General features: G+C 33.9%; 1 protein-coding gene across 15 annotated transcripts in view; it reads right to left on the bottom strand.

Moving 5' to 3' along the window:
* Positions 1–19,319, bottom strand: part of EHBP1 (EH domain binding protein 1) — a 394,259-nt gene that overhangs the window by 214,241 nt on the left and 160,699 nt on the right. For all 15 annotated transcript variants that reach the window (XM_051975359.1, XM_051975374.1, XM_051975362.1 and 12 more), the window contains one exon: positions 9,841–9,980. In XM_051975359.1, the coding sequence (XP_051831319.1) occupies positions 9,841–9,980 (140 nt within the window). The remainder of the gene's footprint in view (positions 1–9,840; positions 9,981–19,319) is intronic.

Genomic DNA, 19,319 nt, shown 5'->3' with positions numbered 1-19,319 from the left:
CATTCATATACCACAATTTACCCAGCCGTTCTCCAATTGATGGGCATCCATTCATTTTCCAGTTTCTAGCCACTACAAACAGGGCTGCTACAAACATTTTGGCACATACAGGTCCCTTTCCCTTCTTTAGTATTTCTTTGAGGTATAAGCCCAATAGAAATACTGCTGGATCAAAGGGTATGCACATTTTGATAACTTTTTGGGCATAATTCCAGATTGTTCTCCAGAATGGTTGGGTTCATTCATAACTCCACCAACAATGCATCAGTGTCCCAGTTTTCCCCCATCCCCTCCAACATTCATCATTATTTTTTCCTGTCATCTTAGCCAATCTGACAGGTGTGCAGTGGTATCTCAGAGTTGTCTTAATATGCATTTCTCTGATCAATAGTGATTTGGAACACTCTTTCATATGAGTGGTAATAGTTTCAATTTCATCATCTGAAAATTGTTCATATCCTTTGACCATTTATCAATTGGAGAATGGCTTGATTTTTTATAAATTAGGGTCAGTTCTCTATATATTTTGGAAATGAGGCCTTTATCAGAACCTTTAACTGTAAAGATGTTTTCCCAGTTTGTTGCTTCCCTACTAATTTTGTTTGCATTCGTTCTGTTTGTACAAAGGCTTTTTAATTTGATATAATCAAAATTTTCTATTTTGTGATCAGTAATGGTCTCTAGTTCATCTTTGGTCATAAATTTCTTTCTCCTCCACAAGTCTGAGAGATAAACTATCCTATGTTCCTCTAATTTATTTATAATCTCGTTCTTTATGCCTAGGTCATGGACTCATTTTGATCTTATCTTGGTATATGGTGTTAAGTGTGGGTCCTTGCCTAATTTCTGCCATACTAATTTCCAGTTATCCCAGCAGTTTTTATCAAATAATGAATTCTTATCCCAAAAGTTAGAATCTTTGGGTTTGTCAAATACTAGATTGCTATAGTTGACTATTCTGTCTTGTGAACCTAACCTTTTCCACTGATCAACTAATCTATTTCTTAGCCAATACCAAATGGTTTTGGTGACTGCTGCTTTATAATATAATTTTAGATCAGGTACAGCTAGGCCACCTTCATTTAATTTTTTTTTCATTAATTCCCTTGAGATTCTCGACTTTTTATTGTTCCATATGAATTTTGTTGTTATTTTTTCTAAATCATTAAAATATTTTCTTGGAAGTCTGATTGGTATAGCACTAAATAAATAGATTAGTTTAGGGAGTATTGTCATCTTTATTATATTCGCTCAGCCTATACAAGAGCACTTAATATTTTACCAATTATTTAAGTCTGACTTTATTTGTGTGGAAACTTTTTTGTAATTTTGCTCAAATAATTCCTGACTTTCCTTTGGTAGGTAGATTCCCAAATATTTTATGCTATCAACAGTTATTTTGAATGGAATTTCTCTTTGTATCTCTTGCTCTTGGATTTTGTTGGTGGTGTATAAAAATGCTGAGGATTTATGGGGATTTATTTTGTATCCTGCTACTTTGCTAAAATTATTAATTATTTCTAATAGCTTTTTAGTAGAATCTCTGGGGTTCTCTAGGTATACCATCATATCATCTGCAAAGAGTGATAGTTTGGTTTCCTCATTGTCTACTTTAATTCCTTTAATCTCTTTCTCGACTCTTATTGCAGAGGCTAGTGTTTCTAATACAATATTGAATATTAATGTTGATAGTGGGCAACCTTGCTTCACTCCAGATCTTACTGGGAAAGGTTCCAGTTTTTCCCCATTGCATATGATGCTTACTGAAGGTTTTAAATATATACTCCTGACTATTTTAAGGAAAAGTCCTTTTATTCCTATGCTCTCAAGTGTTTTTTATTAGGAATGGCTGTTGGATTTTATCAAATGCTTTTTCTGCATCTATTGAGATGATCATATGGTTTTTGTTTGGTTGGTTATTGATATAGTCAATTATGTTAATAGTTTTCCTAATATTGAACCAGCCCTGCATTCCTGGTATAAATCCTACTTGGTCATAGTGTATTATCCTGGGGATGATTTTCTGTAATCTTTTTGCTAATATTTTATTTAAGATTTTAGCATCAATATCCATTAGGGAGATTGGTCTATAATTTTCTTTCTCTGTTTTCAGCCTACCTGGTTTACGTATCAGTACCATGTCTGTGTCATAAAAGGAGTTTGGTAGGACTCCTTCAATCCCTACTTTTTCAAATAGTTTATTTAGCATTGGAGTTAATTGATCTTTAAATGTTTGATAGAATTCATATGTAAATCCATCTGGTCCTGGGGATTTTTTCTTAGGGAGTTGATTGATAGTTTGTTCTATATCTTTTTCTGAGATGGGAGTGTTTAGGATATTTACTTCTTCCTCTGTTAGTTTAGGCAAGCTATATTTTTGGAGGTATTCTTCTATTTCATTTAAGTTGTCAAATTTATTGGCGTAAAGTTGGGCAAGGTAACTCCTAATTATTGCTCTAATTTCCTCTTCGTTAGTGGTGAGTTCTCCCTTTTCATTTTTAAGACTAACAATTTGATTTTCCTCTTTCCTTTTTTTAAATAGATTTACTAAGGGTTTGTCTATTTTGTTGGTTTTTTCATAGAACCAACTCTTGAGTTTTATTAATTAATTCAATAGTTTTTTTACTTTCAATTTTATTGATCTCTCCTTTTATTTTTAGAATTTCAAGTTTAGTGTTTGGGGGTTTTTGATCTGTTCCTTTTCTAGCATTTTTGCCCAATTCATTGACCTTCTCTTTAATTTCCCCTTATAACCGCTTTGGCTGCATCCCATACATTTTGGTATGATGTCTCATTGTTATCGTTTTCTTGGGTGAAGTTATTAATTATGTCTATGATTTGCTGTTTCATCCAATCATTCTTTAGTATGAGATTATTTAGTTTCCAATTATTTTTTGGTCTACTTTCCCGTGGCTTTTTATTGAATGTAATTTTCAATGCATCGTGGTCTGAAAAGGATGCACTTACTATTTCTGCCTTACTGCATTTGAATTTGAGGTTTTTATGTCCTAATATATGGTCAATTTTTGTATAAGTTCCATGAACTGCTGAAAAGAAGGTGTACCCCTTTCTGTCCCCATTACATTTTCTCCAGAGATCTATCATATCTAATTTTTCTAGTATTCTATTTATCTCTATGACTTCTTTCTTATTTATTTTGTGGTTTGATTTATCTAATTCTGAGAGTGCAAGGTTGAGATCTCCCACTATTATAGTTTTGCTGTCTATTTCTTCTTGCAGCTCTCTTAATTTCTCTTTTAAGAATTTAGATGCTACACCACTTGGTGCATATATGTTTAATACTGATCTTGCTTCATTATCCATGCTACCCTTTAGCAAGATATAGTGACCTTCCTTATCTCTTTTAATTAGATCAATTTTTGCTTTAGCTTGATCTGAGATCAGGATGGCTACCCCTGCTTTTTTGATTTCACCTGAAGTATAGTAGATTTTGCTCCAACCTTTTACCTTTAACCTGCATGTACCTCCCTGCTTCAGGTATGTTTCCTGTAAACAACATATTGTAGGATTCTGGCTTTTAATTCATTCTGTTAACCGCTTCCTCTTTATGGGGGAGTTTACCCCGTTCACATTTATGGTTAAAATGACCAATTCTGTTTTACTTGCCATCTTGTTAACCCCTGTTTATGCTTTTCTCCCTTCTTTCCCCCCCCCCCTTCCCAGTATTAAGCTTGTGAGCATCACTTGCTTCTCACAGCCCTCCCTTTTTAGTATCCCTTCCCCCCCCTTAGAGTTCCTCCCCCTATCTTACCCCTTTCCCTCCCAGTTTCCGTATTCCCTTCCACTTAGCTTATTCCTTCCCTTTTCACTTTTCCCTTCTCACTTTTCAATGAGGTGGGAGAAGTTTCACCATAGATTGAATATGTCTAAAATTTTTCTCTTAAAGCCAATTCTGAAAGCAGTAAAATACTCACTATATTCATCCCTCTCCATTCTTTCTCTCAGATATAATAGGTTTTCTTTGCCTCTTCATGAGATGTAGTGCCCCCACTTTACCCTTTTTCGGGTACAATGTCCTTTCCACATCTAGTTTCTAGAACAAGGTATATATGTATTCTTTATACATCTTTATAGCCGAAATATAGATCCCAAGATTAATCTTTACCTTTTTAGATTTCTCTTGAGTTCTGTACTTGTAGATCAAACTTTTTGTTAAGTTCTGGCTTTTTCATCAAAAATAGGTGAAATTCGCTTACTTCGTTGAATGTCCATCTTCTTCCCTGGAAAAAGATGCTCATTCTCGCTGGGTAAGTTATTTTTGGTTGCATACCAAGTTCCTTAGCCTTTCAGAATATCATATTCCAGGCCCTTCGATCCTTTAATGTGGATGCTGCTAGATCCTGGGTGATTCTTATTGTGGCTCCTTGATACTTGAATTGGGTTTTTCTAGCTGCTTGCAGTATTTTTTCCTTCGTCTGAGGGTTCTGGCATTTGGCCACTATATTTCTTGGTGTTTTGATTTTAGGATCCCTTTCAGTAGGGGATCGATGAATTCTTTCAATGTCTATTTTACCCTCTGTTTCTATGACTTCTGGGCAGTTCTCTTTGATAATTTCCTGGAAAATAGTGTCCAGGCTCTTTTTTTCATCATACTTTTCTGGGAGTCCGATGATTCTCAGGTTGTCTCTCCTGGATCTGTTTTCCAGGTGTGTTGTCTTCCCCAGAAGGTATTTCACATTCTTTTCCATTGTCTGATTTTTTTTGGATTTGCTTGACTAATTCTTCTTGTTTCCTTGAGTCATTCAATTCCATTTGTTCGACCCTGATTTTCAGTGAAGTATTTTCTTCACTCACTTTTTAAAAATCTTTTTCTAATTGTCCAATTGAGTTCTTTTGTTCTATGGAATTTTTTTCCATTTCGCCAATTTTGTTTTTTAGAGAGCTATTTTCTGTTTCCAGTTCACTAATCCTATTTTTCAAGGATTTGATTTCTTTATCCACTCTCTCTTTAACTGACTTTTCCAGACTCTTTTGCCAAGCCTCCCTCTCCTTTTCCCATTTTTCTTTTATCTCTCTTGTGAGAGTCTTTTTAATTTCTTCTATGAGATTCATCTGGGCTGAGGAGCAGATGATCTCCTCCTTTGGGGATTCACCTGGAGACTGTTTGTTTTTAGTCTCCTCAGGATTTGGAGTCTGCTCTTTATCTGTATAGAAGCTGTCAAGGGTTAAAGTCTTTTTCAGTTTCTTGCTCATTCTGTCTAATAATCAAAGACAAACTATCAAAGAAACAGAAGAAAAAACTCTTGAATGGAGGCTGCTTTCTTTGAGGGAGGGGCTGGGTGATGTTACCGAGCTTCCTCTACAGACTGCGGGGCAGTAGTGAGGCCCTAACAGGACAGTGATGGCTGTGCTGCGCCTGCACTCTGATATCCCAGAGCGTGCTGAGACTCTGTGGGGGAGGGGTGGCCAGGTCCCGAGAGACTCCAGCTGTTTGGGGTTGTATTCTTCACCCCTGGTGTTTTTAGCTTCTCGGCTGGGCTGCTGACTTGCTGCCGGAGCAAAGTATCTAATCCTGTAGCAAAGCTCTCCCCGCAGAGACTCCTGTGATCACGCCCCACTCCCTCTCTGCTCTGCTCGGCTCTGAGCCGCCTTCCGTGCTCTCACTGCCGCTGTCTGCCCGCAGTTTGCTTCCAATCTAAACCCATCCCCGCCCTCGTGCAAAAACAGACCTTTCCTGACGAGTCTCAAAGATGGTTTCTCTTGGTAACAAATTGTAAGGTTTTTTTCAGTCTAGCATTAATTCAGAAGCATGAAATGAAATGGATAGTGAGAGAAAAACGCGGAGGTTACACAGCTGTGTGCCTCCTCTCCGCCATTTTGGCCCTGTTAGCCAACTTTTTTTTTTTTTTTTTTTTAAAGTTGAGAGTGCATGGGCAGAATCTCTTTACATGTAGATAGAATAAATTCGAGGGGCAAAATAGAATTTTTCACAAGGTATATATCCCCTGAATTTTTAAGGTTACTTACAAGGTTGTCCTACAAACTTAAAATATTAGCCTACTTGGTTACAAATTAAAGCTTTTAAAAGAATATTAACTGTGATAGACCACCAAGTTCCAGAGCTATTTATTTTACAACCTAGGAGTAACTTAGGCACTGAGAAAATTATGCAATAGTATGACCATTAAAATGGAAAAAAGTTACCAATAAATCTTTCAATAATAATATTAATAACTAACATTCATATAGCACTTACTTTATGACAGGCACTGTGCTAAGTGCTTTACAATTATTATTTCATTTGATCCTCCCAACAACCCTGTGAGATTAGGTGTTACTATTTTCCCTATTTTAAAAATGAGGAAACTGAGGCAAACAGAGGTTAAACAACTTGCTCAGGGTTATATGCAATTATTTAAAATAACTGAATACTAACTTATGGTTTATTTATATAAAGGAATAAATGAGATACAGATTTATCAAATATATTATTATACTGGAAATATGCATCTGTGAAAAATGAAAAATGAAAAATAAATCATTACTATAAAATAAAGTATTTTATGGGTTATAGTCCAGGTAAGATATGAAAAAGTGGAATACATCACATCTCTTGGACATGGTAGCTTACTCCTAAGATCCCTGTGGCTGGGGATGCTGATTTTTAGAGGATCTTTTGATTTTAGGAATTCTAAGTTGCAGTAGGTTAAACCAAATTAGATATCCATACAAAGTATAGCATAAAAATAGGTAGCTCATGATAAGGAGGGAGGGGAGTGAGAAATCTAATAAATAGACCATGGTATGAAATGACTCTTCCAATGTCAGTCTTAAGACCAAAGACAAAACAGAAGAAACATAAGACAGAATCATGGATTCTTAGCCTGGAAGCCAGAAAGTAGCAGACACTTTGAGGGGAGAGCTGGCATGGAAGAAGGGATAAGCTTTGAAACTGGAAGAAAAAGTTCATTATGAAAGCTAATTGAAAAACATAGGTTTGGGGATAAAGAAGACAAATAATTGAAACCAGATAACCTCACCAAATTAGGCTGAGATATTAACTACCAAGAGAAGAAAGAAAATTTACTTAAGAGAACATGCTAAACATTTCTACCTATGATTAGAAATTGCTTCAAGATTCCTAGGTGGGTCAAAAAGATGTGTCACCAGCAAAAACAGGTCTTGAGATGAGTCAGACATATTATTAGTATATATTTGTATTTCAATAATTATTCCTTATATGATTTTATTTTAAAAAGTTGATATGTTTTCTCCTTAATTTTCCTAAGGAAAATTTTTTGTGTCCAATTGTGTTTTAATTACAGGAAGAATTTTATGAATTGATGCAAAGTAAACTGAATATAAAAAAAAGTTATCTTTTCCACAATACAGGGGTTAGATGCCTTGCATCCCTACAATTTGGACAATCCATGTAATATACTTTGGCTCTCTTTTTGTACCAAAGAAGAAGCCTTAATTATTATAGTTTTAAATGATACGATATGTTGATATTACACATTGCTATGCATATATTTTATGAGTTTCAGATTTTCTGAACTTTTTCTGTGTCATCTGCTGCCTTTACTATCATCTGAGGCTTCTTCAAATTCCCAAAAAAATTTCCATTTAATTTCTTATGTGGAGAATTGATATATTCAAACCATCAAAATTGTGATGGGGAAAGTCAGAATGTAGATGGGATAACTATACAATGATTACAATGATGTATTGTATGAAAGAATGAAAATAACAAAAAACTCTAAAATTCCATACTGTGCAATAAGGATTAACCTTGACACTGAACGAGAGATATGAAAATACACATTTTCCCTCCCTCTTTGTAAAGGAGAGAGACTCTGGATATGGGGCACTTGGCATAATGTCCAATCTAGTTGATGTTAGTTAGTTTAGTTGATTTGTTTGTTATGTTTTATATTATTTGTTATACAGATCAATTCCTTAGGAGGGAAAGAAATATGAATGCAGGCTCCCGTTTGAAAATTTTTTTTGTATACCCACAATCTAGGTGTTTAATAAAATGCTTGTTGAATTGTTGAACTGAATCAGACATAAGATCTTGAGGAAAGTCCACAAACTGAGAAGCTTATAGATTTTATCAGTTAACCAACAAACATTTATTTAGTGATTGTTGTGTGTCAGGCACTGCGCTAAATGTTGGGGAAATAAATACAAGGAGAAAGAACAATACTTGTGCTCATCTTCTAATGGGGGAAGATGATTCATGAAAGGAAGCTAAAATGGAGATGGGAGGAGAGAGGAAATGAAAATATCTGCAAAGGGAACATAGTAGAAAAAGTCTGAAGTATAGCCTGGAGAGGAATAAAAAACTGCTGGTTTCAGAAGATGAGGCTACAGGGGTAAAAGTTACTTTCAGTGTGTGAATTCCAGAGGTGGAATAAGCTTACAGAGTAAGGAAGTTCTTGAGTCATGGAGGACAGAGTCCAAAGTGCAGCCTGGACAAGATTACTTTCTTACTTATAGCTATAGGAACATAGCTATGCATAGAACTATACAGTGAGAAGGGTTAGTGAAAAAAGGGTCTAGCAAGTCTCTTTTCTTTTCAATTCACAGAGCTAACCAAAACAACATTCCTAAAACACAGGCATTGTCATTCTTTACCTCCAGAGGCTCCCTATTATTATTAAATTCCTAAAACCTATGACTCAATATATCTTAACCTATAAAGGACTAACTCATATAGTAACATAACCAACTACATGAACCAGGCATCATGGGAAATAACAAGAATTAAAAGTTTTCCTTCCCTCAATGGACTTAGATCTTAGAGAAAAAAAAATCTGCAGAACCAAAATAGTTTATGTTATTTCTCAGAAATATACATAGCATTAAACAGTCATATATACAGCAAAGAAAAAGAGATCATAATAAAAAGGAAAAAAAATTGAGACCAACTAGTAGGAAAAGAATTTTTAGAAGAAGTTGAGAAAAGAAATGGAATGCCATTTCTACACGTTTCTTGCGTAATTCACTAGTGAAAAGAAGTCCATGAAAATACTTTTATGATCATATTTCACAAAAAGTCCTTTATTTTCTCAATTTTATAATAGGTTATAAAATACTATGTCTTTAAGTATGACTGTCCTATTCTCTCTCACATATATAATATACACACATATTTCTATAAACTACATATAATTTGACTTCTCTCTATATAAATATTTAAATATCTATAGAAAGACATTTAGATATAATCACTTAATTATTAGGTTGAAAAATTCCAAACAGTTAAGTGTCTTATGAGAAGTTTTGAAGTTTGACTGATAAAGCTTTAGGGGCCAATTTACAAAGAGAACTCCTGGATATTGCCAAACAAGACAAACATGCAAATTAGGACAGCTCTTTATTAAATAAGTAAATTCAAAATTGCAGTAAATGAACACAAACTAAGTGAGGTTGACACATATCTTTTTTGGCACCTTTTTTTGTCTTGCCTTAGGGTAGATTAGTAACCATGGATAGTTATATTATTACATAAAAATTTATACATACCTTGCTACAAAAAGTAATGAATGAATGGTTTTAAGCAAGTTTTTATATTTTTAAAACCTATATGAATAATTTATCCTAAATTATTACAAACCTATAAAACTATACCAGCTATATGTCTTGAGAAGCCTAGACAGTATGCAGAAAGGTGTCATAAAGTCTCTTCTTTTGACAGACTATGATAAAACAACAATACCAAAAAAAAAAAAAAAACTGTCTAATAACTAGAATGATTTTCTGAGAAACCAGAATAAAAGTTCTTTGATCCATACCACCATCATCCCAGGTCAAAACAAAGCAACAAACAAACAAAAAAACAACAACTTTGTGTTATGATATGATAAGGCCAACCTGTAATTTTTGCAGCCTTTTCTTCTTGGTTCACTCTGTTTTCTTCATCATCTTCATTGTCCTCTTCAAAGTCATCTAAATTGCCAATGTCAGCCTGCTTCATACTCATCAAACTGGCCAAACTTTGCATGTCTTCATCCCTAAACCAATTATTAAAAACACAATTAATATTATCAAATGCTAATGCTATTAATATTTTGTTCTTATAAAACAAATATCTTTCACTGCTTTTGTACATAAAATACAAAATTAATCACTGTTAAGAAGCACAGTAAAATGTCATGCCAAAATCAAATTAATTTAATTTTAAAAGTGCACTTTATAAATAAACCTGAAAAGTGCTTCCTCATCATAGACTCTAAGAACAGAACGTCAAAGGACAATCCAAGCAATCTGTATGTAGCTGAAGAAAACCATGAATCTCCCCAGTGTTCACACTGCTTCCGTTTGAAAGGCTCCAGTATGGGACAATACACCACTTCCTCTGCCCATTCTACTCTTAAGTTTTCCTTTCTATCATATCTAAATCTACCACTTTATAATATCCAATAATTATTCTTAGTTCTGTCCTGTAGAGAATAAAAAGAACAAATCTACTTCTTCCGAAAGACAGCATGTCAGACAGAGACAGTCAGGTCTCTTTCTCAATGTTTTCCATTCTCCAGGTTAAAGCACTTTTAATTCCTTTCACTGATTTCTAATGAGGCAATATTCTCTCGATAGGTCACCATCCAGATCCTCTTCTTCTAGATGGTTTCTAGCTTGTTAATGTCTTTCCTAGAACATGGCCCCTAGAATTGAACATAATATTCCAGATATGGCATAGGCAGAACAATGATTTCCCTTATTTGGGACACTTTCTCTAAATGCAGTCCAAGATCACATTAATTTTAGGTACAATCATATCATATTATATTGCAGAACATATTGAATTTATAATATGCTAAAATCCTTAGATCTAGTTTTATAGGAATTGTTGAGTAGCTTGATGGCACCTTAGCTCTATTTATGAAACTGTTTTTGAATACAAGTATAGGAATTTAGTTAGGTCTATTAAAATTCAATCTATATGACCCAACACTTTAGTCTGCTGAGATCTTTCTGTATCCAGAATCTGCTTTTAAGTACATTAGCCTACACTCCAAATTTTTTATCATCTGCATATCTGAGAAGTATGTCATTAATATTATTCCTGCCAATCAAAAAATCATTTCCTTTGAAGTGATAAAAAAGCAAAATAAGAGCTCAGTAGTTCAGATTACTTACCACTGTCAGTTAGTAGCAGCCCATACATCCTAAGTAAATCTTATCAAGTTGTATTTTACTCTTGCAATGAAATTAGCTAAAACATTTATAATTATCCCTAGCATTATCATGCTTCTAAACTGACTTTAGATTTTGGTGTTCCTGACATAATTCTTACATGACTATGCTACTAGAGACAGAACCAAGATAACTGAGTAGAGAAAACACTGCAGCCCTGTTCTGCCAGTGTTTCCATACAAAATAATGCCCCAAATCAAATTCTGGAGTGACAGAGCCAATAAAAGGTCAACGACAGACAGGGGTTGGCTTGGAATGTACATGATGGCAGCAGTAGCTGGGGACCTTAGAGATGACTGCAATGATATTTACAGCAGTTTGGGGAACTTTCAGCCCAGAGATGCTAAGTAGATTGGACAAATGGTCAGGAAAAAAGTAAACAAGAAACACTTATGCTAGCATTTATAGGACTGAGCTCTATTTAATAACTCCACTGCCCATATCCACTTCTTAGTTGTAGTTCAGGAGAGGAGCACTTATAGTTACAAAGGAGCAGGGGCCTGACAAGAAAAAATACTTGCAGCTACCAAGAATCAGATGTCTTTCCTGGTGACAATATAACTTAGGAAACATTAAAAACTCAACAAACACACTGGAACTATGACATCAAAAAGTCTGAATTTTGAGATAGCACCCTCCTTTCCCTAAGTGAATATAGCCCAACTTTAACATAAAATTCAAAGTAAAGAAATAAATTGCAGGGGGCAACTAGATGGTGCAGTAGATAGAGTCACCCACCTTGAAGTCAGAGGACCTGAGTTCAAATCTGACTAAGAAACACTTATTATCTCTGTGATTCTAGGGGCAAGTCACTTAATCCCAACTGCCTAACTAAAAGAAAAAGAAAGAAAAATACTAGAAAAATGAATAAACATTTAATAAAAAGAAGAACCTGATAATAAAAAAAAAGTTACTGTGGTGATAGGGAAGATCAAGACACAAACTAAGATGAAGATCTAATCAAAACAGTTACAAAGAAAGCCTCAGAGGGGGAAAAAAGTGAACTAGACAAAAAGCCCAATAAGAATTCATAGAAATCCTAATAATCATTTTCAAAATCATGTAAGAGTGGTAGAGAAAAAATTGGGGAAACAAATGGGAGTGGTGCAATGAAATTATAAAAAGAGAATTAACAGCTGGGTAAAGGGAAAGATTACTAAAGATTTGCTAAAATTAATAAGGAAACATGGAACTGAAACTCAGGTTTTCTGACTCAAACTAATTAAAAACAAAATGAAACAAAAATCCTTTCACTAAATGTTGAAGCATTTTGCAATTCTGATTAGGAATCAATGCTGAAATGAAATAATATCTCATAGTATGACAAATTATCTGGCCTTATATGCTTACTAGCTGTGTGATCCTGGGAAAGTCACTTAATTTCTGTCTACCTCAGTTTCTTCATATGGAGAAAATGGAGTAGCTCCCTGCCAAGATTACTGTGAATATAAAATTTAATTAAATTCATAAAGTAGTTTATAAACCCTAAAGAACTGCAGAAAACCTAGCTATTGTGCCAACTATTATCACTAAGCAGTTTTTTAAAAAGCAGTTATCCTGTGAATTAAAAAAGAATAATTAAGAAAACTAAATACTTATAAATAAATATTAATCATAATACTTAAAGTGTTACAAAAATTAATTACTTCAGGAAACACTTATTAAAGTATGACCATTTGCGAAATATTGTTTCAGGCCAAAGGCATGGGAGGTGTTGGAGGGAAAAAAATACAAAGTTTAGTTTTGTAAAACACGGTCCTTGCACATCATGGAACTCAGTCTGGTGGAAATGTAAAACACAAATACAATTAATTGAAATATGCAAGCACAAATGGATAAGTGGATGAAAGAATAATAAAATACTATATGAAATATATGGGGGAGGGAGATAGTAATCTGGAGATCAGACAATGCAATTAACAAGGATTCAATTTCTTCATTTATAAAATAATAGGTAGTTGTGGTAAGTGATGTCAAAGGACTCTATGACTGAACTATATGAAAGGATAAGAACTTTAGATAAAAAGAAGAGAGAAGAGTACATGAATAGGAAATAGAATGAGGAAAAGCACAGTAATGAAACACAAGATCAATTTTATTTTATTTATTTTGCTGAGACAGTTGGAGTTAAATGACTTGTCCAGGATCACACAGCTAGAAAGTGTTAAGTGTCTGAGATCTTATTTGAACTTGGGTCCTCCTAACTTCAGGACTGGTGCTCTATCCATTGTGCCACCTAGCTGCCCCCACAAGATCAATGTTAAAGGTAAAAAATAGTTGAGCTTTGCTGGAATACAGAATTTATAAAGAAAAACAGTAAGGCTATATAGAATTATACCAGATTGTGGAGGGCCTTAAATGCAAGGCAATAGAATTTGCATTTTGCTTGGTAACAGGAAATTATTGTAAATACCTGAGCAAGAGAGAAATAATCTACTATTCATTTAAGAAAGATAATTCTTATAGCAGTGTAAAGGATGGAATTGTAAAAAATAAAAAAAATTTAAAAAGCATATGAAAGACCTATTAGAAGGCTAATGTACTAATGTACCATTAATAGATGTGAGGGCCTGAAATGGAGTTGGGACAGTAGGAATAGAAAGGATACATATTTAGAAATAAAATTTATAAGCATTGGCTATTGATTGGTTGTGAGAGATTTGGGAAAGGGAATAATCAAAGTTAGCTGTAAGATTTTAATCATGAAGGTCAGAGTAAACAGGAACTCTCCTGTTTTTATTCACCCTTTCTTCCTTTACACTCTAATCTCAATAAATAAGAATTATTTTCTGATGCCTACATATATGCTCAGTTATCCACTATCTTAAAAAAACAAACAAATGAACAACTTTTCCTTCACTATGTCATCCTTTCAAACTAATGTCTTAAAGATCTTCTCCTTTCCCCAGTTAAAGCACTAAAACAAACAAACAAAAAACTCCAGTATACACTTCTAGAGGCAATGCATAATTAAAAGATTGTTGGATCCTTGTCAGAAAGAACAGAATTCAATATACTTTATACATTTATATGTGGTAGAACCCTCTTTGGATCAGTTTCTTCCTCTTCAAATTGGGAGCAAAATAAGTACGTGTCTCACTGGGTAGTAGTGTGCATCCCGTTGAGACAATGTATGTAAAGAACTTTGGAAAGCTCAAAGTGCTATATAAGTATCAGGTATAATTATAAGATTGTTCTTTTTTTTTTTTATGGTGTTCAGGGAAATAAACCTAGAATAGGCTATACTCCTATAACTTTCATATTTAATGTTCTGAAGACTACTGAATAGTGGGATAGTGAAATATTAGTATTAGAACATATTTTAATATATAATCTAGAGATTGAATGAGAACATCTTTGGTACAGCTCCCAAATAAATAAAGCAGGCATGATCGGATGATTGATATGCTCCTCATCCCATTTCCACATACTTAGTTCTGTCTATGCAAATGTCTTATAATTTCATGTAATTAAAATTATTTATTTTATTTCCTTTGATCCATTTCATTAGGTCATAAATTTTCCCCTTATCCATAGATCTGACAGATACATTTTTTCATGCTCCTAATTTTTTAAATGCTAATCTTTATGTTTAATTTATTTATCCATTTGGACCTTATTTTGGTATATATTTTGAGATTCCGGTTTATATAATATTCCAAGCCCTTTATTCCTTTAACTTCATAGCCATAAAATCTTGAGTGATCCTGATTGTGGCACTACAGTATTTTGAATGCTTTCTTTCAGGTTGCTGGATGGATTTTCTCTGTCTACTAGGAACCCTGAAATTTGAGTATAATATTACTAAAAGATTTCATTTGGGGGCCTCTTTCAGGTAGTGATCAATGGATTTTTGTGATTTTGTTTTACACTCTGATTCTAAGATATCAGGATAGTTTTCCTTGATAACTCCTTGTAGACTCTTTTCTTTGATCATGACCTTCAGGTAGTCCACTAATTATTTTCCAGGTCAATTGTTTTTCCAATAAAATAAAAATACATGTCCTTCTGATTTTCCATTTTTTTGACTTGGTTTTTATTATTTCTTGATGTCTCAATTAGTCATTAGTTTCCATTTGCCCATTCCAATTTTTAAGAAATTATTTTCTTTAGTGAATTTAGTGAATTTTCCATCTGGCCAATTTTGTTTTTTTGGGGGGAGTTATTTTCATCAGTGAATTTTTGTATTTCTTTTTCCATTTGGCTGATTTGGTTTTTTTAAGGTGTTATTTTTCTTAAGAATTTTTGTGCCTCTTTTACCAAGCTGTTAATTGTCTTTTCATGATATAGGTGATATCCTTTGACACGTGCATAAATGGGACTGAAGAGAGACAGTTACAAGAAGTCGGAGGAGAGTCATTAGAGTAGCAAGACAAAAATCAAACAATTGACAATGGCCAGGGATGCATTGAAGACCTTGAGGTCTTTGATGTTTAGGGCCTGCTTCAGTTCCCTTCATGATTGCTGGAATAAATTGTTATGTATCCACTCTGCAACAGAAATTTTCACATACTTGGAGTAAACACCCACTTAATTCACCAATAGGTTTGAGACCCCTTGATTACTTTCAACTTGGTTTAGACTGCCTGCTGAAAAAGTTTATCGGGATGTGGCTGCTGTGCATGCTACAGCTTCTTGGAGACACAAGTGAGAGTTGGGTGAATCAGGTGTACACTAAAGAAAGCAGTTTTGAAAAGAACATAGCAATCTTCACACCAGAGATAATAAACTTCCTTGAACACTCATGTCCCATGTAATAATTCATTCACATGGCTTCTCGGTCTGCTTTTACCTTCATTTCATGGACTGCTCTGACCTCCTAAACTATCTTGAGCTGGAGGAATATCTCACCCTGACCTTTTGTTAGCTCGAACACCCATAGTCTAAAAACGTTCTTAAATTTGTACACAAAAATGTTACAGGAAACTGTAACAGTCCATTATGTAATGATGGTCCAATTTTAGTATAGTTTATTGTATTCTCCCAGATATTTTAAGGTTTATATTTGGAGTACAGGAATTTGTTGTTTTAGTTTACGATAGAAAGTTTCTGATGCATAATTCTACTTGGCAGTTCATGCTTTCCTAAATATTTACAGCCTACAGTGATAACACTATCATTTCCTTGTATCATTGTTGATTACTGAGCTTTGATGCTTTCTTCAGTTACTGGTAGCAAAATCTGGTCCTATATTGTCATCCTAAACCATTCTTTTCCTCATACACCTATATGACTCAACCATTTGTTCTTTTTTTTTTTTAAACATATTCCTGACAGAATTCATGTGGATATTACCTAGGGAGGGCTTTTGAGTCTTTTTTTTTTTTTTTTTTTGGTTCTTGTTTTTTTCATACATTCTATTAGGAGAAAATAACTTTTGTTTATAAATTAAAAATCTAATAGAATACACCTGTTACTAGTCTCAACTACTGCTAAATGGCATGATATATTTTTATTCCAGAAGTATTTCTGTAGGTTTTCTGCTTACCATATATTCTATGATTATTTATCAAGTCTTGATCATTTTGCTGAGTAACTACCAAGCTTTCTAATAGAGGTCCAATGTTGAAAGGCCCTATGATAGTCAACTAGTTAGAGCAGCGGACTGAACATGGGACTTTAAGTTAGGAAGACCTGAGTATGAATCCAGCCTCACGTAGTTACTGGCCAGATCACTTAATCTTTCAACTCTAAAATGAGGACAATCAAAACATATCCCTCATAGGGCTGTTCTGAGCACATAATGAGATATTACTTGTTAAGTATTTAGCACAGTTCCTGGCACTTTCAAAGGTACTCAATAAATGCTTATTTTCAACTTTCCTTCCTCTATGTGTCTTAGTTTCCTCATCTGCAAAATGGGAAAAATAAATGCACTGACATTACATGTTGTTATGAAGATCAAATGAGTTAATATAAATTAAGCACTTTGAAAATCTTAAAGTATTATGGAAATGCACGTTATTGTTTTTTTAATTAAAATATTTTATTCTATCTTTTTATTTACAAAACATATTCCAAAACCTTCTGTTCCAAATTTTCCCCTCTTTCCCCCCAACCCCTGCCCTAGATGGCAGGTAGTCCAATACATATTAAATATGTTATATGTTAAATTCAATATATTTATATGTATTTATACAGTTACCTTGCTGCACAAGAAAAATCAGATCTAGAAAGAAAAAAACCTGAGAAGGAAAACAAAACTGCAAGCAAGCAATAACAGAAAGAGTGCAAATGCTATATTGTGGTCCATACTCATTTTTTAGTGTTCTTTCACTAGATGTAGCTGGTTCTGTTCATCACTGGTCAATTGGAACTGATTTGGATTTTCTCATTGCTGAAGATAGCCACTTCCATCAGAACTGATCCTCATATTGTATTGTTGAAATGTATAATGATCTCCTGGTTTTGCTCATTTCACTTAGCATCAATCAATTCATGTAAGTCTCTCCAGACCTCTCTGAAATCATCCTGCTGGTCATTTCTTACAGAACAATAATATTCCATAACATTCATGTACCATAATTTACTCAGCCAATATCCAATTGATAGGCATCCATTCAATTTCCAGTTTCTAGCCACTACAAAAAGGGCTGCCACAAACATTTTTCTACATGTGTGTCCCTTTCCCTCCTTTAAGATCTCTTTGGGATGGATACAAGCCCAGTAGAAATACTGCTGGGTAAAAGGCTATGGACAGCTTGATAACTTTTTGAGCATAGTTCCAAACCGCTCTCCAGAATGATTGGACTCACGCACAGTTCCACCATCAGTGTCCCAGTTTTTCCACCTCCCCTCCAACATTTGTCATTGTCTTTTTCTGTCATCTTAGCCAATCTGAGAGGTGTGTAGTGGTATTTCAGAGTTGTCCTAATTTGCATTTCTCTGCTCAATAGTGATTTGGAGCACCTTTTCATATGATTAGAAATAGTTTTAACTTTTGTCTGAAAATTGTGTGTTCATATCCTTTGACCATTTATCATTTGGAGAATGGCTTGATTTCTTATACATTTGAGTCAATTCTCTATATATTTTGGAAATGAGGCCTTTATCAGAACCTTTGAATATAATGATATTTTCCCAATTTATGCTTACTTTCTAATTTTGTCTACATTAGTTTTGTTTGTACAAAACCTTTTTAACTTAATATAATTAAAATTATTTATTTTGTGGTCAATAATGACTTCTAGTTCTTCTTTGGTCACAAATTCCTTCCTTTTTCACAGGTCTGAGAGGTAAACTATCCTATGTTCTTCTAATTTATTAATAATATCACTCTTTATGCCTAGATCGTGAACTCATTTTGACCTTATCTTAGTAGACAGTGTTATATGTGGGTCAGTGCCTAGTTTCTGCCATACTAGTTTCCAATTTTCCCGACAGTTTTTGTCAATTAGTGAATTTTTATCCTAAATGCTGGAGTCTTCGGGTTTGATTGGCATAGCACTAAATAAATAGATTGGTTTAGGCATTATTGTCATCTTTATTATATTCATTTGACCTATCCAAGAGCATTTGACATTTTTCCAATTGTTTGGATCTGACTTAATTTGTGTGAAAAATGTTTTGTAGTTTTGCTCATATAGTTCCTGACTTTCCCTTGGCAGATAGATTCCCAAATATTTTGTACTATCAACAGTTATTTTGAATGGAATTTCTTATTGTATCTCTTGCTGCTGGACTTTGTTGGTAATATGTAAAAATGCTGATGATTTATGTGGATTTATTTTGTATCCTGCAACTTTGCTAAAGTTGTGGATAATTTCTAATAGCTTTTTAGTTGATTCTGAGATTCTTTTAAGTATACCATCATATCATCTGCAAAGAGTGATAATTTGGTTTCCTCATTACCTACTCTAATTCCTCTAATCTCTTTTTCATCTCTTATTGCCAAAGTTAATATTTCAAATACAATACTGAATAGTAATGCTGATAGTGGGCAACTTTGTTTCATGCCTGATCTTACTGGGAATGGTTCTAGTTTATCCCCATTACATATGAAGCTTACTGATAGTTTTAAATAGATGCTACTATTTTAAGAAAGAGTCCAATTAGTCCTATATTCTCTAGTGTTTTTAATAGAAATGAGTGCTGGATTTAGCAAATGCTTTTTCTGCATCTATTGAGATAATCAATTTTTGTTAATTTGGTTATTG

The sequence above is a fragment of the Antechinus flavipes genome, chromosome 2, assembly GCF_016432865.1.
Source record: "Antechinus flavipes isolate AdamAnt ecotype Samford, QLD, Australia chromosome 2, AdamAnt_v2, whole genome shotgun sequence".
Taxonomy (NCBI): Eukaryota; Metazoa; Chordata; class Mammalia; order Dasyuromorphia; family Dasyuridae; genus Antechinus; species Antechinus flavipes.
The sequence above is the reverse complement of the archived record's forward strand: the minus strand, read 5'-3'. Positions and strand labels throughout refer to the sequence as shown.